Source organism: Diospyros lotus, chromosome 3 (assembly GCF_014633365.1).
Source record: "Diospyros lotus cultivar Yz01 chromosome 3, ASM1463336v1, whole genome shotgun sequence".
In the NCBI taxonomy this organism is placed as follows: Eukaryota; Viridiplantae; Streptophyta; class Magnoliopsida; order Ericales; family Ebenaceae; genus Diospyros; species Diospyros lotus.
This window is the reverse complement of record NC_068340.1, coordinates 1977406-2000641: the sequence shown is the minus strand read 5'-3', so window position 1 is coordinate 2000641 and position 23236 is coordinate 1977406. Positions and strand designations below refer to the sequence as shown.

Here is a 23236-nt window from a genome sequence, read left to right as displayed (position 1 = left end):
AAGGCAAGCACATACAGATCGAGGACGAGTTGAAGTCAGTGGTTGAGGCCGGCGTTACCAGCAGCAAGAACCCCATAAGTCCCTTCCTCACAAACATAAACGAGCAGTCGGATGAATTCATTCGAAAAAAGAGAGAAGATCTGAGAAGAATTCACACTCTTGAGAAGCTTTAGTTTGATACATATGGAGGAGCAGATCACTCTTGAAGCAGCTTTCCATGATCAATCCCGGGCCCGGCCCAGCTTGCATAGTATGCACAATTTATGTCTCCTCCTTCCTCATGAAACATGTTCAATGACAAGTTTTAACATATAGCTCTCTCTCTCTCTCTCTCTGCTGGATCTTTCCCAGAACTTAAAATGGAAATAAATTCACCCCCCATTTGAATCCAATCGTAGAGATGCCTAAGTACACTTTAGTAATACTAGAGGGGTACTTGTGTTATATATTCCAATAATGATAAATTTTCTGTTGCCCCGACTTGTAAATTTTTTTATAAACTTTTAAACAAAATTATATTTGATTGAAATTGTTGGTTGGGCTCAAACTAAATGTCAGTTTGATTTGATTTTTAAGTTTGATAATTTTAGTTATTTTGTTCGATTTTATTTTCATATTAAAAAAAATTAAAATAACTGAATCGACAGATTACTTGAGTACTTGAAAGATTAATCAATTAATATTGCATATTAATTGAATACGGTATAACAATTACTCATGTATTTTAATGAATTAGTTAATTAATATTATTTTTTACTCGAATAATAATAGTCTGAAAATCAACTCGTTTTATGTTTTGAAGAAGATTAATCAACTAATATTACTTAGAAGAGTAATAATTGAATTACTCGCATATAAATTTAAGAATAATCAAGTAATAAATAGAGATTCTTTGTAATTTTTTTTGTTTCGAAAAATAATTGACTAATCATTTTTATAAGTCGATTAATATCTATAATTATTTGTATAATTTTATTATTTACTTGAGCAACCGGGAAACTTTATTCGAGTAATTAGAAAACTTACTCACATAACTTTTGGATTTAGTCAATTTTTCTGATTTTTTATTTTTTTTTATTTGTTTGATTTTCAGTTCGTTTGGTTTTTGTATTTATTTAGTTAGTTCAATTCAATTTTTTGCACAATTTTAGTTTTTTAGTTTCAGCATTTCGAATCATTTGAGACTATTTGGTAATATTAAAAAAAAATATTAGAAACGCTTTTTCAATCAGAATAAATTAAAAATAAAATTTTGATGGGAGACGGATTAGAGACATAATTTTATTTTTTAAAATTTATTATTATTTTTTAATTGAATAACAAATTTTTATATTAAAAATTATATATATACAAAAAAATACTCCTAAATTTTCTTATTTACTCATTTTCTCTCTTATCATAATTTCTTAATTTTTTTAAATGTCATTTTTCTATTTTTATTTTGTATCTTATCAATTTTCTTTCATGCTAGTTAAAAATAGAGTAAATCACACTAAATATCACAAAATTTTGGCATTTTTTTCAATTTGGTCATTAAACTTCAATTCCTTGCAAACTGATAACAAAATTTTAAAATATTTTACAATATGGTTATTAAAGTGATTTTTTGATAGTTCTTAGTCGAAATTGCTGACGTGACGATGATGTAGCGCTGGCATGGTGATGATGTGACCATTGCTACATCAGTAATTTTAACGAGAAATTGTCAAAAAATCACTTATTACAAAATATTTTAAAGATTTACTATTACTTTATAAAAAATTAAAATTTAATAATCAAATTACAAAAACACTAAATAACTTTGATGTACCCCTAAAAATATTTGAACTTATTGGGTGCGGGCACACAAAGCAGGGAGGGAGGATATTTTAATCCAGAGCAGATCATATCCGAATCGAAACTTGAGCGAGAATCAACCCCAGCGGACTCAGTTTCTAAGTTCTTCGATTGGGGTTTCGTGGAATAGAATCCACCGTCCGATCACAGGTTTTGCAGAGACAACTCATTTTACCGTTAATGGCTCGCGACGCATGAGGGATGGTCAAAATTGGGTAACGGAAGGAAATTCACAGAGGGGAAGGAGCCGTTTCTTAGAAGATCACTGTGTTGCTGTGATCCATATTCGAAAATTGGCTTTTGAGTTATCATTCGCAGTTTGCCCTACATTTTCGATTTCGATTCCCGCCCCAACTGCTAGTAATTGTCGTATATTTCTTATTGATTTTATTGACTCTGTAGTTGTGTGACTGGTAGTTACGCACGTAATTCTCGATTTTCACCTCGAATCCAGCGGCTCGCCTCCTCGAGGAGTTTCTGTTGCTTTTCATCGGTCATTGGCTCGTGAAGCAGGGAGGAAAAGAAAGAGGAAGGGATTGGGAACAAAGGAGCTCGGCTGGGTTTTATTTATCTCCCCGTTAATCTTTATTGAAATCTTCGATCAAATTGGTAGGTGTTGGACGAGATTTTGTGCTTTCCGTGATATGGGTTTTCAGTTTTCCAAGAAAAATTGAAAACCCATTGACGGATTACTGGATTTCGAGGCAAAATGAGGGAATTGGAGTAATCTTGTGACGATAAGCAGCTAATTATGGGGACTTTTCTTAGCGGGTTTGTCTTGCCTTTGCTGCTTTTAGCAGGTATACTGTTAATCTTAAATTTCCAATTTAGTTTTTGTTTTTTGTATTTTTTGTCGGAGTAGATCGATTCGAGCCGTCTCATGTAGCATTTGAATTTACTACTTCTATATCTATCATGTGTATGATCAATCGTCCTCACTGCGTAACTTTGAATTTCTCCGAATTTAACGAAGAATACTAACATCTATAATTTTGGGTTCTTCCCTGTAATTTTATTTATTTATTTATTTTTTGGTATGACCAAGATTGGTGCAGTTATTATGAACTTCATGGCGCAAAATCATTTTGTTTCTGAATTAAATGGTGGTCTTATATGCTTGTGCAACACTTTTGACAATTAATACCGAAACAGTTCAAATAATGCGGGATTTAATACTCTGAAACATGTGGAATTTGAGGGATATTTTGAATGTTCATGCATCTGACATGAATAATGATATTAGTGAGTTCTTCAAGGAACTACTTCAGTGTATCTTGAATTTTTCTAGGAGGTTATATTATTATTGTCTATCACAAGTTTCTTTTGGTTATAAGATGTCCCCATTAGACGAGGCTTCTTGCCGTGCAAGGGCCGGGGAAAGATTATATTTGTACCCAACCTTCTCCTTACATTTTTTGCACCAAGGTTGTTTCCACAACTCGAACTTGTGACCTTCTAGTCACAAAGAAGCATCCTTATCATCCTTTTGGTTATAACATAAAAGAAAAATATAACTACGTAAGTTATATTGAGATATAGATACACATTTAGTTCTTTATGGCTAGTGAAAGACCTTTTGCTTGAAACAGTATATGGAATGTAAATGTGGTAAAAATAGAAGTATTTATGATATCATAGTGAGATTATAAAGTATAGTTATTTCTAGAGAAGATATGGTTAGATCTCTAAAATGAATTTCAAAAAAAAAAAAAGAAGAAAACATTATTGAGGATGTTATTCACAAAATTAAGGTAGAATGGTTAAAGTGGAGAAGTGTCATCTACCATTGTATGTGATCATAAAATGTATTTAAAAGCTAAAAGAAAAATTTTATCAGACAGCTATAAAATCATTTTTGTTGTATGGCATGAAATTTGGTAGTTAAATGTTATCATGTACAAAATGTGGGTGGAGTTAAGATGAATATGTTATGATGGATGTGTGCTCATACAATAAAAGACAGAAATGAGATTATCTATAATAAGGTCAGAGTGGTGACTAAAGATAAAAAGTGCGAGATGTAATTAAAATTGTCTGGACACGTTAGAAGAAGACCAATTGGGAGAATGGATGGAATGGAATAAGTTTTTAGCAAAATAAGTAAGATGAGAATCGAAGAAAACATGGTGGGAAAACCCATAGATATGACATAGGATATAATGGTCTTACAAAAATACTCATGAATAAAAAGATTGGAGAGCTAGCATCCATTTAACTAACCCTACATAGTGGGATTAAGGCTTCTAATGATAATGATGATGGTTTTCATATGTTTAAATGGTTTCTGGTATGTTTCTGAAACTTTTCAAACACATTTATGTTTTTAAGCTAGTTGAATTGATACATGGAACCAAAATTATGATCCTTGCTTCTTGGATGTTAAATGCTGGTATAAATTTCTATTGGACATTTGATGAGTGCCCTAGCCTTTTGTTAGATGTCACTAGTTAACACTTTTGGAAGTGTCCAATCTTATGTTGTTTAGATGTTTAGATATGGGCGCAAGAAATGTTTGCAATAACATGCTTTGTAGGTTAGGATTTGTCCAAATTAGTTTTGGTAGGAAGCGACTATGCATGGGGAATCCATTTCCCACTGATTTTTTTGGCTTTGTTGTCATACAATTTTAAGTATGGCTTTGTCATGGCTTGAGCTTGACAATGCCCTTCATTCCAATCCGATATGAATTAAAAGGACCAAACACTGAATAGAAACATAGAGAGAGAGAGAGAGGAATGAGGGAGAACAGAGAGAAGAACGAGAGAGAAAACAGAGAGAAGAGAGGAGAGGATTGTGAGGATTCTGATATTTCTAATATGATTCCTCCCTTTTCCGAATAGGAGGATATACACCAGCGTTTGGGAGGAGAGCTCCTCTTACTAGGGTGGGCCTTACAACCTTAACAAACTTGGTATTCTCTAACTTCCCTGCACATGACAGTAACTACCTCTACACTAAGAATTACAATAGTAAAAGTAATTTAACTAACTTCTACTTTAGGGATTACAACAGTAAAAGTAACAAAAAATTAAAATAAGCTCTAGTGAGGGCTCTTCTCATGACATTTCCCCCCTCCTTAATCATTTTCTTGTCCTCAAGAAATGTTAAGGAGGCTAGCAGCTCTTGGGAATTGCTTGAGAAGATCTGGAAGGTACTCCCAAGTGTTGTCTTCTGAGGGTTTTCCCTGCCACTTGACCGATACTTGAATGAGAGAAGCCCCGTGTTTGTATATCACCCATATCTCCAAAATAACTTTTGGTTCCACTATCTGGCCAACCTTCTCAGGAAGGGTAGGTAGTGTAGAATTCATTGATTGTCCACCCACTGCCCTTTTTAGGAGTGAAACATGAAATAAAGGGTGAATGAGTGACCCTGCTGGCAGCCTCAGGCAATATGCCACCTTTTCCACCTTAGCTTCTATGGGAAATGGCCCATAGTACTTAGGATTGAGCTTGGTTGCCTTTCCCCGGGTGATAGACTTCAGGTGAGGGTACCTCAACCTTAGATACACTTCATTCCCTACTTCAAACTCTCGTTCACTTTTCCTCTTGTTGGCAAACTGCTTCATGTGGTTCTGAGCCGAAGCTAACTCTTGCTTTAGCTGCTGTGTCACCTCTCTCATTTGCTGCAAATAATCGTGATAAGTGATCTGGAGCTCTGATACCAACTGATATGTGCTCCGGTGCTCTAATACCAACCGATGTAAACCCACGATAGAATGAAGCCAAAGGAACCCACAAAAGATTGAAATGAATCCCAGAAAAGCCAAAATTGGATGTAAGGCAAAGAATTCTCGACCCATTGATTCACGAATCAAGAACCTAGATTATATCAAAATCTAGACCCATTGATGTGCGAAAACAAGAATCGAGAATTGTGTTGTTGAATGCTACAAAGACTACCTAGATCTTTGATAAGTTCATGTCTTAAACGCCACAAAGAAATCAATCATTTGATAAGTTCAAAGTTTTGTTCATTGAAGAACAAGATATAAAAAAGAGAAATCTCTCAAATTCAATTCATAATCTTTTTCTTTCCTTTGTTTACAATGGAAAAGCCTTTAAATAGGCAAAAATAATTAAATCCTAATTCTACTTGAAAACTAATAAAAATCCTAAATCTAGTCATAAACTAAATCCTAAATCTAATGGGTTTTAGTTAGCCTAGTCCAAATAGAAGTAGAAATAACAAAAGTAACCCAATCCAACTACAAGTTGGAATAATAAAACTAACCTAATCCAACTACAAGTTGGAATAATAAAATTAACCCAATCCTAAATTACATAAGAAATAAGTAAATAACTTGTTGAACAAGAATCCTAGTCATAAAGGAATTAGCATTCATCCAATTCCAACACAACTGACTGGATTGACTGATCCGATTGCGTCATGGTTCGCCGGCTCTCCATGATTCTCATCAAATTGTCTACTAACGCTACATTGGACCCTTCCCCTACTGCAGGCAGAACATGTGATTTGTATCCAAACAAAGCTTCAAATGGGGTCATTTTGATTGAGGAGTGGTGGGAAGTATTGTACCACCCCTAGGCCAAGGCCAGCCATCTATGCCACTTCTTAGGTTGTAATAAGCAGATACATCTTAGGTAAGTCTCAAGATTGGTTCACCCTCTCGATTTGTCCATCCATTTGAGAGTGGTGAGCAGTTGACATGCTTAGTTTTGTCCCCGACGACCTCATCAACTCCTGCCACATCATACTGGTAAAAATCCCATCTCTATATGAAATTATGGACTTAGGAGTCCCATGTAATTTAACCGCCTGATCCAAGAAAGCCCTAGCTACCTCTTGAGCTGTGTAGGGATGAGTTAACCCTATCAAATGGGCAAACTTAGTTAGTCAGTCCACTACTACTAGAATGCTGTCCTTACCCTTCGACTTGGGCAATTTTTCCACGAAGTCCATAGACACACTTGACCAAGCTTGTTCGAGAATAGACAAAGGCTGTAGTAGCCTAGGGTAGGATACTGTTTCTGATTTACATCTCTTATAGATGTCACATGCTTGCACCAACTCCTTAATCTCTAATTTCATCATTGGCTAATGAAAAATCCGCCTAACTCTCAAGTAAGTATTTTGCTCCCCTGAATGCCTCCCCAAGGAAGACTCATGTAAGGCTTGAAATATCTTCTTTTTGAGGTATACATTATGTCCAATCACTAGTCTTCCCTGGTATCTCAACATTCCTCCATTTAAAGTATACCCATCCACCTCATTGGCCCCTACCGCCAATCCTTCTAGCAAGGGTTTAAACTTCTCGTCCCCCTCATAACTGTTAATAACCTCTCGATACCACTGGGGTACCACTACTGTCATAGCTGCAAAACTTCCTTCTTCATGGCACCTTGAAAGTGCATCTGCAGCTACATTTTCCTTCCCTTTTTTGTATTATATTATGTAGTCCAATCCTATGAGTTTGGCTATCCCTTTCCTTTGTAGCTCGTTTGAAGCTTTTGTTGTAACAGGAACTTCAAACTTTCATGGTCCGTTTTGATTATAAATCTTCTCCCTTCCAAGTAGTGCCTCCACTTGTCTATTGCCATCAATACCGCTAAGAATTCCTTCTCATATATGCTGAGCCCTAAGTGTTTAGGACCCAACACCTGACTTAAGAACACTAGAAGCTTTCCTTACTGCACCAAAACTGCCCCTATCCTTGTTCCATTTGCATATGTTTCCAAAATAAAAGCCTTATTGAAATTTGGAAGTCCTAGCACTAGTACCCTACTCATGGCCCCTTTTAAATTCTCAAATGCTTATTCTGCTCTTGGGCCGCAGCTGAAACTTCCTTTCTTCAATAATTCGGTTAAGGGCTTGCTAATTACTCCATAGTTCTTCATGAATCAGCGGTAATACCCTGTTAACCCCAAAAATCCCCTTAAGGGTCTCACCGAAGTCGGCCTTGGCTAGGACACCATGGCCTCTACCTTCCAGGGGTTGATACTCACCCCTCCCTTTGATATAAGGTGCCCCAAATATTCCACTTGCCCTTGATCAAATGCACACTTAGATTTCTTAATAAAAAGCTGGTAGAATCTGAGGATGCCAAGGGTAGTTCCAAGGTGGATTAGATGTTGTTAGAAAATGGGGTTGTAAATGAGTATGTTCTCAAAAAATAGTAGTATAAACTTTCGAAGATAGGGTTTAAAAATTCTGTTCATGAGAGATTGAAAAGTGGTTGGGGCATTGGTGAGCCCAAATGGCATCACCAAGAATTCAAAATGCCCATGGTGAGTTCTAAAAGCTATTTTGTGGATATTCTCGGGTTTCATTCTAATTTGGTGGTAAACTGATCATAGATCAAGCTTAGAAAAGAATTGGGCATTGTGTAGTTCATCCAAAAGATCTTCTACCAAGGGTATATGGAATTTATCTTTGATGGTCATAACATTTAATTGGCGGTAATCCACACAAAATCGCCATGTTCCATCCTTCTTTTTAACCAATAGGCCAAGGGAAGCAAAAGAGTTTTGGCTTGGTCTAATGATGGATTGTGAAGCATTTCTCTAACCATTTTCTCGATTTCATTCTTCTGAATTGGAGGGTAACAGTAAGTTCTAATGTTAACAGACTTAGTGTGTGGTTCTAAGTTAATAGAGTCGTCAAACATTCAGGTAGGAGGAAGTGATTGGGGTTCAATGAAGAGATCCTCATATTTTACTAGCAGTTTACTAAGGAGGTTTAAGTGATGTACCTAATCTGTCATCCCTTGGGGTGCACTAACTATTAGGTAGATCTGCCCTTGCAGTGCTTGATCTCCTTGTACCTCCTCAGTTGCCACAATTGAGAAAAGGTGTGCCAACTGAACCCATTTTGCCTTAATCACTCTCTGCAATCTCATCCCTGATATCATCTTGCACGTTCCCACCTCTTTACCTCCTGATAATGTCTTTCTTCCCTCCTTCTCAAAAGATACTTCCATCCGGTTAAAATCAAAGCTAATGGGACTCACCCCTTTCATCTAATCCACTCCTAAAACCACATCACAACCACCCAATTGTAATAGCCTCAAATCTGTTTCAAATTTCTGCCCTTGCATCTCCCAGCAAAAACTCCGCCTGGGGATGTTATCCACTGCCTGTCCCAAGCTCGGATAAAGGAGGAGGGTTGTGTTAGGTAGCCGACAGCCAACGTAAAACTTAGTCGGATCCAAAACATGAACTCTAGACAAATTATGAAAAAACGTTTGGGCGTGGGCATAACCCTTCATAGCGACGCGCTACACTGCCCGCGTGTAGTGTCAAGTGAGCTAGGGCCGCTGCATCGGCGCCCGGATGTAGTGACAAATGAGCAAGGGTTCCCGCATTTGCTTGGACGGATGTGGGTAAAGAAGTTAGTCCAACATCAAAATCAAAATCAAAACCAAAATCAAAATCATAACCAAAACTAAAAACAAAATCAAAATAAAAAACAAAAGCAAATTCAAAGTCAAAGCCAAAAACAAAATCATAGATTAAGGATTGGGTCATGGAACATAGGAACATTAATAGGCAAAGCTATGAAAGTGGTAGATGTGATGATTAGGAGAAAGATTAATATTATGTGCCTTTAAGAGACGAGATGGGTAGAGAAAAAAACAAAAACTTTGTCAGAAAATGGATATAAAATATGGTACACAGGAAATGATCGAACAAAAAATGGAGTGGGGATCATTATGGATAAAAGCTTAGTAGATGAGGTAGTGGATGTAAAGAGAATAGGGGATAGGATTATTATGGTGAAGGTTATTCTAGGAAGAATGACTATGAATATCTTTAGTACATATGCACCATAAGCGGGGTTAGGTGAGGAGATAAAAGCAAAATTCTGGGAGGACCTGGAGGGACTCATACAAATGATACCAAGAGGAGAGAAAGTGATTATAGGAGGTGACTTAAATGGTCACGTGGGTAGAGACGGAAACGGCTATAGAGAGGTACATGGAGGGTATGGATTCGGGGAAATTAATAATGAGGGTAAGTCTATTCTAGATTTTGTAATGGCATATGGGCTCATCATAACCAATACTAGGTTCAAAAAACAGGACGGACACTTAATCACATATAAAAATGTCACATCAAGCACCCAAATAGATTACTTCCTCATGAGACAAGAGGACCGGGTATGTTGTAGGGATTGTAAGGTGATACCGGGAGAGTGTTTGACTACTCAACATAGACTTTTAGTACTTGATGTCCAAGTAAGAAATTGGAAGAGAAAAAATCACATAAAACAAAATTCAAGAATCAGGTGGTGGGATTTAAAAGGGGAGAAACAACTAATCTTCAAAGAAAAATTAAGGGGTAGAAGAGAATGGAATGGAGAAGGACAAACAAACCAAATGTGGAGAGAAATGGCTAATGCCCTGAGAAACACAACAAATGTAGTGCTTGGAGAGACAAATGGTAGAGCCCCTAACCTTAAGGAGTCTTGGTGGTGGAATGAAGAAGTGCAATTGAAAATTAAAAATAAGAAAAATTGCTATAAGGCTGTATATTAGTGCAACAATGAAGAAAATCAAAAAAATTATAAAGAATCAAAAAAGGCAGCAAAAAAAGCTGTTAGTGAAGCAAGGTCAAAAAAGTATACGAGAATCTATATAAACGACTTGATACAAAAGATGGAGAAAGAGATATATATAAATTAGCTAAAGCAAGAGAAAGAAAAACAAGGGATTTAAATCAAGTGAAATGCATAAAAGATGAAAATCAAAATGTATTAGTGAATGAGGGAGCGATTAAGGAGAGATGGAAGGAGTATTTTACAAAATTATTCAATGATGATGGTGACACAAGAGTTAGGTTGGGACATCTTAGTAACTCCGAAGGGAACGTGAGCTATACATTTTATCGACGCATAAGTCCAAATGAAATAAGGCAAGCATTAAAAAAGATGAAAAATCATAAGGCGGTGGGACCGGATAATATACCAATAGAAGCATGGAAATGCATGGGAGAAGAGGGTATCTCCTGGCTAACGAAATTATTTAACGCGATTCTTAAATCAAAAAAGATGCTAGATGAGTGGAGGAAGAGTACTTTGGTCCTATATATAAGAACAAAGGAGATGTTCAAAACTGTGAAAATTACAGAGGAATTAAGTTAATGAGCCATACCATGAAACTCTGGGAGAGAGTAATAGAGCAGAGGCTCAGAAAAGAAACAGAGGTCTCAGAAAATCAGTTTGGTTTCATGCCCGGTAGGTCAACAATGGAAGCTATATACCTACTGAGGCGCCTAATGGAAAGGTATCGGGATCATCAGAAGGACCTACATATGGTGTTTATAGATCTAGAAAAGGCCTATGATAGGGTCCTTAGAGAAGTATTATGGAGGGTTTTAGAGAAGAAATGAGTCCGAATAGCCTATATACAAGCCCTTAAGGACATGTATCATGGGGCAGAGACAAGGGTTAGAACATGCGAAGGGGATACTGAACCGTTTAAAATTACAATAGGATTGCATCAAGGTTCTGCACTAAGTCCATACTTATTTGCTTTAGTAATGGATGAACTCACTAAAGATATTCAAACAGAGGTGCCATGGTGTATGCTATTTGCAGACGACATAGTGTTGGTGGATGAAACAAAAGAAGGAGTGAACACTAAGGTTGAGTTATGGAGAAACAATTTAGAATCTAAGGGATTTAAATTAAGCAGAAAGAAAACAGAATATATGGAATGTAAATTTAGTAAGAATGCAAGAGTGGAGGATGTTATAATAAAATTGGAAGACCAAATCTTACAAAGAAAAGACGATTTTCGATATTTGGGATTGGTGATTCAAAAAGATGGAGAAATTCACGAGGATGTCACACATAGAATTAAGGCAGGTTGGCTAAAATGGAGAAATGCATCGGGGGTGTTATGTGATGGTAAAATCCCATTAAAATTGAAAGGAAAATTCTATAGAACAGCTATAAGACCAGTTTTGTTGTATGGCTCAGAATGTTGGGCAGTCAAATACCAACACGAGCAAAAGACGAGTGTAGCGGAGATGAGGATGTTAAGATGGATGTGCGGCTATACAAGAAAAGATAAAATTAGAAATGAAGTTATTCGTAATAAAATAGGAGTAGTGCCAATAGAGGAGAAGATGAGAGAGACTAGACTAAGATGGTTTGGTCATGTGAGAAGGAGACCAAGAGACGCTCCTGTGAGGAGAGTTGATGAAATGGAACAATTAATCAAAAAAAGAGGTAGAGGCAGACCTAAGAAGACTTTGGGGGAGACATTAAAGTTTGATATGAAGTGTATGGATCTCAATGAAGATATGACAAAAGATAAAAATACATGGAAGTCTAGAATTCATGTAGCCGGCCCCACATAGTGGGATAAAGGCTGGATATGTTGTTGTTGTTGCATCTCCCAGCAAAAGCCATTACAGGCTGATTTGCTCAACACCCTTTGGCCATTAGCCACTGTCACACTCAAGGGTGGAGTCCTTGTGAGTTGACACTTTGGCCTTTTCGCCGAGCTTTCATCAAGAAAACTGTGGATACTCCCACTGTCTATTAAAATCATGAGATTGCTACCTTTAAATTGCCCCTCCACCTTGATGATATTGTTGTTGGCTACACCCTTCAATGCATGAATGGAGATCTCTCCATTATCCTCTGTTCCAAAATCCCCACAGTCTTCTTCTTCTGTCTCCTCTTGTTCATCCTCCTCGCTACCTTCCGGCAAGAGGATTTGCCTCTTGCATTGATATCGGGGATGGTACTTATCCTCACATCGAAAGCAAAGGCCAGCAATCCTCCTTTGCTCCCTGAGTTGCTCCCCAAAGCTTGATCCAGTCACATTTTTCACCCCACTGCCCCTCTTCATTGGATCTCGGTTATAGCCCTTTCTGTAACATCCCGCATCGAGCGATAGGAAGGACCGAAACAACTTACCCTGATGGGCTTATGTGAACTTTCTAGTGGTCACCCATTCTTGAGCTTCCCTAGCTTAAGCACGCTTAACTCGGGAATTCTTTGCCTACATTCAGCTCAAAATGTATCCAGCTGATGTTGTTTCCTTCCTTAGTTATCCTCGATATATACTACCATTCTTTGGGCTCTTGGGGTATTACATTCTCCCCCTCTTGAGCACATGACGTCCTCGTCATGTGACCTTACAACTGGTCCCATATCTTCTCCCATTTGGGACTGCTATTCTAGAAGCCTGCCAGAAGTCGCTCCTTGTATAGGCACTCGAGCCCTGGTGCCACTCCCTGCCCTCATTAGACCGCCTTCACTAAGAGTCGGTTCTGATACTACCTGTAACATCCCGCATCGAGCGATAGGAAAGACCGGAACAATTTACCCTGATGGACCTACGCGAACTTCCCAGAGGTCACATATCCTTAAGCTTCCCTAGCTCAAGCACGCTTAACCCAGGAGTTCTTTGCCTACATTTAACCCAAAATGTATTCAGCCGGTATTCTTTCCTTCCTGACTTATTCTCAATATATACTACCATTCTCTGGGCCCTTGGGGTATTACACTTTTCTCCCATATTAGACGTTCTTGCAACCACCCCCCTTGGTTGTTGCCTCTGTTTCTTAATTAGGGCCTTCACTGGCATTTCTTGCAAGTGGGCACTCTAAGATGCTTGTTCTACCATTTGTGGCTTCATCATTTTAACCATTGGTCGTAGCTCCTCTCAGGCCACTCATGAAGCTTGACACAAAGTAAGCTTCTGAGAGGTGGAGATTATGGCTGATCATATATGACCTGAGTTCCTCAAACCTACGTAGATAGGCTCTTACACTCCTTGTTTGCCATAGTTTATTAAACTCCTCAATAGTGTCCACCATACTCCTTTCCCCAAAGTGCTCACAGAGTTTATTAGATAATTCTTCCTAGGTGTACTCTTCCCTCACACTAAGGTACCCCTGAAACCAAGCATCAACTGCTTCATTAAAGTAAGCAGTGGCTAGCGATACCCTCTGCCCCCTTGGTATGTTGTGCCAATTGAATAACCTCTCACATTTCCTTAGTCGCCACTGGGGGTTAGCCCCTTTGAATATTGGTATCTCCATTCGGGGCATAGGAAACCCTGGAGGATGATTATGAGGTTGCTTGTTCCTTCCCCTGCCCATAACTCCCTCCAATCCCTCCTTGGGATCTACCTCAATCTCTGAGGTCCCTTCCATCCTATTCATTCTATTTCTTGGTAATATTGGTTCATCCCTTTCACGCAGAGGAAAGTCTAGAGCTACCCTTATCGTGTTTTGGTGCGTAAACATAAAATCATAAATTGCTGCATCTACGCCCCCATGTCTTCTCGCAACCTCGCCATGGACCCTTCCAGCCTCTGTTTCATTCCTTCCAACGAATTCTCCAGCTTGCGATCCATCGCCATGATTGCTTCATGGTTTCGTACACCCCCGATCTCTAGTTGGTCAATCTTGTTATGGAATTCCAACATAGTTGAGCTAACTTGCTGCAAATGTGTCTCGAAGTTCTTCATGCGGGTTCCTTCCGCCATCGCACCAACCAAGCAGGTTCGGCCGAGAACTGATGCTCTGATACCAGGATTGTCACGGCCTGAGCCTGACAATGCCCTTCCTTCCAATCCAATATGAATTAGAAGGACCAAACACCAAAACAGAGAGCAGAAACAGAGAGAGAAAGAGGAATGAGGGAGAATAGAGAGAAGAATGAGAGAGAAAACAGAGAGGAGAGGAGAGAATTGTGAGAATTCTGATATTTTCGATATGATTCCTCCCTTTTCCGAATAGCAGGATATACACCAGCATTTGGGAGGAGAGATTCTCCTACCAAGGTGGGCCCTACAGCCTTAACAAGCTTGGTATTCTCTAACTTCCCTGCACATGGAAGTAACTACCTCTACCCTAAGAATTACAGCAGTGAAAGTAATTTAACTAACTTCTACTTTAGGGATTACAGCAGTAAAAGCCACAAAAAATTAAAATAAGCTCTGGTGAGGGCTCTTCTCGTGACAGGCTTAAAAATTATCAGCTTGTTTTTACCTTGAAATGTTGTTGTCTGTATGGGATGGGTGATGTACTTCTTTCATCCAGTTGATTTCTATCTTGCAGAGCTACTGCTTTCATTTTTGCTCAATGAATCATGCCTAAATACATGGATGCAAGAACATGACTCATAACTGAGATAATGATTGATTTTACCTTCTGCCCTGTTGCAGCCGCCTTACTGAATTGGAGTTTGATATCACTTTTTGATATGTTAGCTTTTCTCCTCATTCGGTTCGCTGCTCCAAAAAGAGGTATATGCATCCTTTTCTGGTATCAGCATTGATATTCACTGTATTTCCTTGAGTACGTGTCATCAAATTTCTGCTTCTCTTCTTACTGGCTTTGGGTCCAAACTCTTATAACATGCCTCTTGTGGATATGGCAGAGGTGCTAGTGCTACCAAGTCAGTATGCAACATTTGCATTTCTTGAACTTCAGGGATGCTTGTTTGTTTCTGAAAGTGAATGAATGAATCAAAGGAATACCTAGATCTTTCATTTTCTTCTCTTTGGTTTGGCTGAATTTATTTCCTCTTGATCTCTGGCTTCCTGAATGACCGTGGTGCCTGATCACTATTATGGTCACTCTCTCTCATTTGTATATTGCTAGAAAGGCTTTTCCAATGGGCTGATGAACAAATGTCAGAGCTGCAATGGTGGCAAACCTTCCCATTGTTTGTTCATTAAATGTGATTGTATTTAACTCTATTGAGCTGGCTAAGAGGGACAAAATATCTGTCCAGCAGTGGGCCCTGTGCCAGGGTTTGTTCACTGGGAAATTAAATGACAAAAAAGTTTTGGCTGGTTTAACTGCTCTCAGTTTTTAATTTTTATTGCACATGATGGTATAGTAAAGCACTATCATATGTAAAATGTGAGCATAGCTGAGATGAGGATGCTAAGATGGATGTGTGACCATACAAGAAAAGATAAAATTAGAAATGAGGTTATTTGTAATAAGATTAGAGACTTAGAGTGGCTCCTATTGAGGATAAGATATGTGAGACTTGATTTAGATGGTTTGGCCATGTGAGAAGAAGGCCAATTATAGGTTCTTGTGAGGATGCTAGATGGAATGAAACAGGTATTTAGCAAAAGAGGTAGAGGAAGATCAAGAAACCTTCACAGACAAAATCTGTGGTACAGGGTGCAAGAGGGATTCTATCTCTAACAAAAAAAATCTTAACATCTTGGACCAATCAAAAGTTTTTAAAAGAAATAAAATTAAAAGATAAGAAAAAAGTAGGAAAAATTAATGCATATTTATATCCTAACCATATTTCCCTTGTGCTGGACCCCAGAAGAATATATTGCTATGGAAACCTACAGGAATTAGTCAATAAGCAGGTTTTTGGGATATCCTCTTAGAATTAAGATGAATTTACAGGATTGGAATTAGTTGAGTGTGTGGAGTTACTGCTTTTGTCTCATCAACTGGAGGAGTAGGGGAGGTGCAAGATGGAATACTGTGGATAGTTGCTAAAACTATAAACTTTGGACTGAAGTCATTCAACATTGCCCTTTTGGGAATACAGAAGTCATCTCTCTGTAAAAGAGGATGCACCTATGGAGTTAGTTCTTTAAGTGTGCTGTGTAGCGCATGAAAGTGTTCTCTTGCTCTGCAATTTTTATTAAAGGTCAACAATCAAAACAAAGCCACACTATTACTATCAACAATGAGTTTTTTAATTAAAAGATGTAGCCTATAAAGTGATGGCGGGACTTGGCACTTCAATTTCCCTCTTTTGCTTGTCCTTTTCGATGCATGTGCAATTCTTCAGGCATTGTTTGGCATTGCTTATGTAAGCGGGATGGAGAATTTACCTTCTGTCATGGCAGCATAGTGATAAAAGAAGATGGCTTTAGTAGTCCTGCTTTTGTTCTGTTTGTTTTTACATGTTTGGTTGATTTAGGGAAAAGGAAAGTGGAAGAACTGTCCAGGTTTATACTTTTTGGTTAAACTGGAAACTGATATTTTTCTCTTTATTTTCTACTGTTGGGTATTCAAGAGGGTAACCTTGATCTTGACCTTTTTTTGGATTTTGTAGAAAACATGGTCTAATGAACATGTTGCTTTTATGTTGTGGCTCCTTCTTTTGCTTCTTTTGTTTTCTATATGGGATTTGCATCCCATATCCTTGCCTTTTTTTACTTAGCACAGAAAACTATCCCAAATTACAAAGAACTTGTTCCTAAAGCTAGTTGAAGCTATTTTTCAAATTAGACTCTCTTCCTATTGTGTCTTTACCTCTGTTTTAGTACTCAGAATGAATTCTTATGTGGCACATTGCAATGCTTCTCTATTTTTCATTAATCAATTTTAATTTCCAGTTATTTTCAACTTAGTAGTACTAACATGTTATTGGTTCTTTGTAGGATTTCGTTTTCGATGGAGATTTCCCTTATTGTGGTCAGTTTTCATATCTTCGCTACTTGTTATTCTTGTACAAGTAATATTTCTTATTCTATTGGGTATCAAGGATGATAACTGGAGTGTAGCTGATGCCTGGTGGGCAAAGCTATTTGGATTGATGAAGTAAGGCTCATTTTTAGTTCCACTTCATTCTTAAATTTTAATCTTACATACAAATATTGTTGTTTTATCCGTTTTGTATGTTTATGTTGCATGGTTAAGCAGGTTTCACTCTTGGAGATCTCCCCTAGTAATTTATTTCTTGGTTGTAAAACTATTGGTGGCTTTTGTTGCTTCTTTTGAAATCTGGGGGGATAATTTTGGCATATCTCCACCTCAAGGTTCATGTTGTGGACATCTCTCTTCTGTTATGGAAAATATAGGTTGGTTACTAGTTAATTTCAGCTTTGGTTTTTGCAAACTTCATATTTGTTGCTAGTTTTAACCTGTCTTATATTTGTAACAATTTTTTGTGCCAAGCTACAATTTCTCCAGACATCAAATTCAAAAACTGTTTTGCATTTTGTATCCTAAATTTTTTCATCCTCTAACCTTAGTGAAAAATATAGTTGCATCCAATTGCAATGATAAATTGTTAGGAAGGGCTTCTTGGGGGAGCCGTAGGGTCACAAATTACATGAAGTGTCTTATTCAAAGTGGATTATTTTGAGTAGTTATGTTTGCAGTTGGTTCCATGTTGATGGATGTTAGGTGGGGCAAAGTGGCTGGAATTACATTAAGATTTGCAGTCATCCAGTGTTGATAGGATTTAGCTGGGATGAAGATTTTTTACTTTCTGATATGGAGGTCCCTTATTTCTGAGTAGATTTTACAGGTTGCCTAAATGATATTTTCTTCTCAATTTGTGGAGTTTTTGGGGCTTGAACTGAAATAAGAAATAGCTAATGGGGATCTTTCGTTGTTCTTCCTCTTGGATCAGTATACACTAAGAAATCTTAAGCTGAAAGTGAGAATGGGGTTGCAAGCAATTAATTTATCTTGAATTAACACTTCCAAACTCTTCATCTGGTGCTGCATTTTCTATTTATTTGTTACAATTGACTGTTTTGTTGGGACAAGAAGTTTTTTTTTTTGGATAGATAAAATAAATGGGCACCTTGGGGAAGGGGGAGAATGAAGACAAAAAAACTAGAAAAACTAAAAAAGTTCGCGCACAAAATAGGCAAAAGAAGAAAAGGAAAGAGGATCCAAACTAGAAGACCACAAAAATAAAGTGAGAAGAGAGCCTTTGAAGAAATGAAGGACATGCTCTTCCCCTTCTAAGGCCCTATGGTTTCTGTCCTCCACAAATGCCATATAACTGAAAGGGGAATGGAAGACCAAAACTTCCTCTGATCATATTACTGAAAACTCTCACCCCATGAAAGTTAAACACCCAAAGTTGAGCCTGGCCTGACCCACTGTATGTGCCACAAATGATCTGGAGATTTGCCATATGTCTTGCACATAAAACACCAGTCAATCCAGGCAGTTACCTTTCTTGCTCGGGTTATCAACCATAAGGATGGCTCGGAGAGCAGCTGACCATGCAAAGAAAGCTACTTTAGGAAAATATTACTGAGTTGGCCTGGAATAGGGAGGGATGTAGGGTGATTGAGTCATAAGACTGAGTCGAGTTGGAATCTCAGTCACTGGTTGTGAACTGAATTGGATGCACACTGTAAGTGTGTACTAAGATTTCCTCTTTTATTTTATCTTTCTGCTGGATGATATCCTTTTCCTTCCTTATCTTAAAGAACAACATATCAAGCCTTAATCCTACTATGTAGCTTTGCAGTCATTTCTAGCCTGTCCTTCCCTTTTCTTACATGATCAAAATATTTGTACATATTTAAGACACTTGCTGCTAACCACATTACAGTTCTCAGTTTTTCAGTTGGCCATGGATAGTAAAATCCATCATTAACAATTTTCTTTTTTCAAGTTGGATCTTAGGAGTAAAATTCTGTGTTTTGCCACCTTGAAGGTTCTTCTTTTAGGGTTGCTTCCTGCTTGCTGTTACCTGCCATTCAACTTCTTGTTGGAATTAGCAACCCTTCTTGGGTTTTTCTGCCATTTTTCATTTGTAGCTGTGTTGGTCTTGTGGATTGGTCTTTGACAAGCAATTTTCTTCGCCTTTTCAGGTATTGCTCTGTGATCCTTTTTTTCTAATAAATTTTCAAATGATTTAATGCTTTTATTATTTCCTTTCTCTTCGCCTTTTTTGCTTTAAAATTGATATGCATAATCTGTCGTTCTCTTTAATGGCTTATATTTAACTCTATGTTTTTGAAGGTGGTGGAAGCCTCTTTGGTTGTATGCAGGTTTCAACATTTTCCTGCTTTATGTGTATCAGCTCCCCATTCATACCCCAGATATATCACAAAGGATTGCTGGATTCATTGGTCTGTACAAAATAGGCGCTGAATCTGAGTTTCCAGAGATTTGTTCTGCACTTTCTCTTATTGTGTTCTACTTCATGGTATGCATATTTCTACTTAACTCCTGTACTTTTCAATAAGATACATTTTAGTGCATAGACTGTTAGGGAAATGCAAACGAATAATCTCCATTTTCCCGCAATCAAAATTTCATTTGCTTTTTGTTCAAATGCTAGTGTTTTGTCTGATTTGGTTGCTTGTTCAATTTGTTAAGTTGAAATACCAATCAAAGGACTTTCAAAATTAGTCCATGTGGATATGTTGTTTCTCCTCAATTGTCATACAATGCTCAACACTCTCCCATCACAAACTTGGATTTAGATTGGAATATGGTTATTGAAATTTTCATGTGCCAAGAAAAAGTTTAGTTCTGACCCTTCATCCTAGGCTACATTTTACATTGTTTTGATGATCTGGAGCATTGGGTTAATATTTTTCTCAACTTATTGCACTGAATGAATATAAAGTTAAAGAATATCACAAGTTTATTTCTGTTCTTATGTATGGCACATTTTTTAGGTTATTAGAAGAGTTCACATGCTGCAGTGAAGACAAGTAAAGTTGCACTTCTTGGGTACTTTTTGGGCATAAATGTTCTATAAGTTGGAGGAGGTTAAGTTCGGTCTCTAAGTTTTCTACAGTTGACCAGTTCTGGATTGGTTAAGGGTAAAATGTTATACTTTACCCTATGTCCTGTAAGAGAGAAAAAGAGTAGAAGAGGAAAAGGTTAGAGGAAAGAAAAGAGGGAAGAAAATAAATAATGAATTTTCTTCTCTGATAAAAAAAGATTTTCTTTTGCTAATCTGGTTGAAGAGAAATGGTGAAGGGAAAAAAAGAAAAAGAAAAAGAAAAAGAAAACTACCTTTTGCACTTTTTAACATTATTTATTGCATATTTGCTCGTTCCAAAGTGCTTGTGTGTGCAATGATGAAGTAAAAAATCCCTTACTATTTCCTATCTTCCATTTTTTTTTTTCTCTCTCCCCAACAGTCAACAAAATATAAAGTGTTTTCTATAGTTTTCCTTTTAAATTCTTCTTTTTGTTTTTGAGTAAATTGCACCCTGACCCTTTGCAGTTTGGGTCATTTGCGAGAAGAAGAAGAAGAGAGAATAAAAGAAGAATTTTATTTTTTTTATTTTAGTTAAATTTAACCTAATCAGAATTTTATTAGCTCAGTTTAGTTTCATTAGAGATTAATGGTGTTTGTAATGAAGGGGGTGTCCTTGCAAAAAATGTAAACTACAGTACCTCTAGAGCCATTTTCAAACCATAGGGGATGGTTCTCTGCCTGCTGGAATCCATGTGTTCCCACTGGCAACCTTTTTTTTTAATTTTTTGTTTTAGTTAAATCTAACTTAATTATAATTTTATTAACTTAATTTGGTTTAATTAATGGTGTCGATCCATATGCTTATGTATACTTTCTGTATGTGTATGAGAGAGAGAGAGAGAGAGCATGTATGTATTATGTTTGCATTATGCTTGTCTTTTTCTTACTTTCTTTTGTGTGTGTGTTTGTCTGCGCTGGCTCTCCCTTGTGTTTGCCACTCTTTTCATGCATAGTGGAAGGGAGGAATTGGGAAGGATTTGCTTCTGAGGGAGGGTAACTTTATAGTAATATGTTTGCTGACAAAAAAAAGAAGAAGAAAGCAGAAGGTGAAGATATAACGAAAACCCTAGGGCAGAACAGAAATGAAGCAGAGAGAGAATTCTGGAGATTGAACTAGCTTCATAATTCATAAACTGAAAATTAAAACTACAATGGAGTACACTGCTGCATATATATAGCAGCAAGTGCCTCTTACGACCATATAACACTTACACACAGATTAATGACTTAATACAAACAACACAGCAGTGAACTAGAGAAATAAACCAAACAGGAATAAGTGCTGATGCAAATACAACATGCTTTCACAGAACAGTTGGCAATCCAGTGGGTCTGCCAGCTGGAGGAGGATAATAAAGTCAAAATATTTTAAAACGAAGGGTATTTTTGACTATAGAAAATGATTTTTATATATATTTAATCACCTGATAGAGTACACGCTTTTTTTTCAGGATTCTGGAAAAAGACATTATTATCAAATGAAATATTCAGTTTCTATTTTTTTTAACAGAAAACAAAAACTTACACAAAAATTGAAAAGGAAAATTTAGAACAAACACATGAAAGCATGCAACTAATGCTTGGTTTGTATCCTAATCATCATTAGAAGACAATTTTCCCTGTTATTTTAACATTACTATTTGTTCTTATTCATTAATGTTTTTGGTGTTGGCTTGCCACCAAGTGCGCTGTTTGTTAGCTCAGTGGTGACTTGGCTTGTATTTGATAGATCAAAATCTGCAAGTGATGAATTCGAACAAACAAGAACTTCTGTTACCCTTCAGGGACCTTATGGTGCAACAGTTTAGTTGTGTCTTCTGTTTCTTGGCTTCAAATATATATGAGAAACCTTCCACCATTTAGAAAACATTATTTAACTTCAATTCTAGATCCTGAAGGGTTGCTGTCAGTTTGTCACCTCAACTGAGTTTGCTATCAAGACATTCTGAGTTTGTTTCATCAAGTATTGCTGAGTTTCTTGGATATCATAAATAATTACACTCATAAAGATGAACAAGACATCTCAACTGGCCCTGTGACATAATTTAGTGAGAGACCATTGAAATTTCCAAGGACTTATCTGTATCACTAGTGTACTTCTGCTCATCTGAGATACAAGCTTTATTTAATGTTACAGTATAATTTATTACATATTATACATGTTGGGAGACCACATGGTTGCTAATTGTTCCATTCCCTTGTAGCCCACTTTCTGGTCTTCTTTTCAGTAATCATAGTTCTATGATCCAATAAAGATGAAAATTTTGCATAGAGCTCTTACTTTCTAGTAGGGAGGTGATACTGATATGGATTGATATTGGAGATCTATTATTGATTTTAAGTATGTGTATTGTGAGTTTGAGTATGTTGAATATTAGGTTGAGTTTAAGTATGCTCATTGTTTACATTTAAGTACATATAATATTGAAGATTTGGAAGTCATTTAACCTTCACCCCCCCCACCCCCCCCCCCAAAAAAAAAAAAAAAAAAAAAAAAAATGCCTGAACTTCTGTTTATCTTAATCCTTTTTCTTCCTTCTTTGTGATTGATGCAGCTATCCTGTGTCAAACGTGATTTGGAGGAAATGAATTTTATTATGTCAATGAGAGAAGGCCACTTAAGCGAGCCACTGCTTCCCTCAAAGCATTCTTTTTTTATCCGAGAATCAAGGTAGTTGACATTGGAAGATCTTATCATTTGGTTTTTGTTCTCCATTGCATACAAAGATGTTGTATTTGAATGTTACTAACTAAACTTTGTATCTCCCCTATCCAAGTGCCATATACTACATGAACTTTACGGTTATTTTATCTGAACTGTCTGAACCCAAGTCTACTCCAAGTGCTGATCTGCAAAGTGAATCTTTTTTTGTCCCTGAATACTTCTTAACCTTTAGAAATTACTTGGTTAAACTTAATACATGTGACCTGGAAGTTTGCTGAAATGATTTGATGA

General features: G+C 37.1%; 1 protein-coding gene across 1 annotated transcript in view; it reads left to right on the top strand.

The window, feature by feature from the left end:
* Nucleotides 1-1855: 1855 nt before the first annotated feature.
* LOC127798203 (piezo-type mechanosensitive ion channel homolog) overlaps nucleotides 1856-23236 on the top strand; it is an 84248-nt gene continuing 62867 nt past the window's right edge. The window contains exons 1-7 of the mRNA XM_052331590.1: nucleotides 1856-2636; nucleotides 14987-15067; nucleotides 17192-17351; nucleotides 17454-17611; nucleotides 19216-19372; nucleotides 19524-19710; nucleotides 22836-22951. Coding sequence (XP_052187550.1) covers nucleotides 2588-2636; nucleotides 14987-15067; nucleotides 17192-17351; nucleotides 17454-17611; nucleotides 19216-19372; nucleotides 19524-19710; nucleotides 22836-22951 — 908 coding nt within the window. The 5' untranslated portion in view covers nucleotides 1856-2587. The remainder of the gene's footprint in view (nucleotides 2637-14986; nucleotides 15068-17191; nucleotides 17352-17453; nucleotides 17612-19215; nucleotides 19373-19523; nucleotides 19711-22835; nucleotides 22952-23236) is intronic.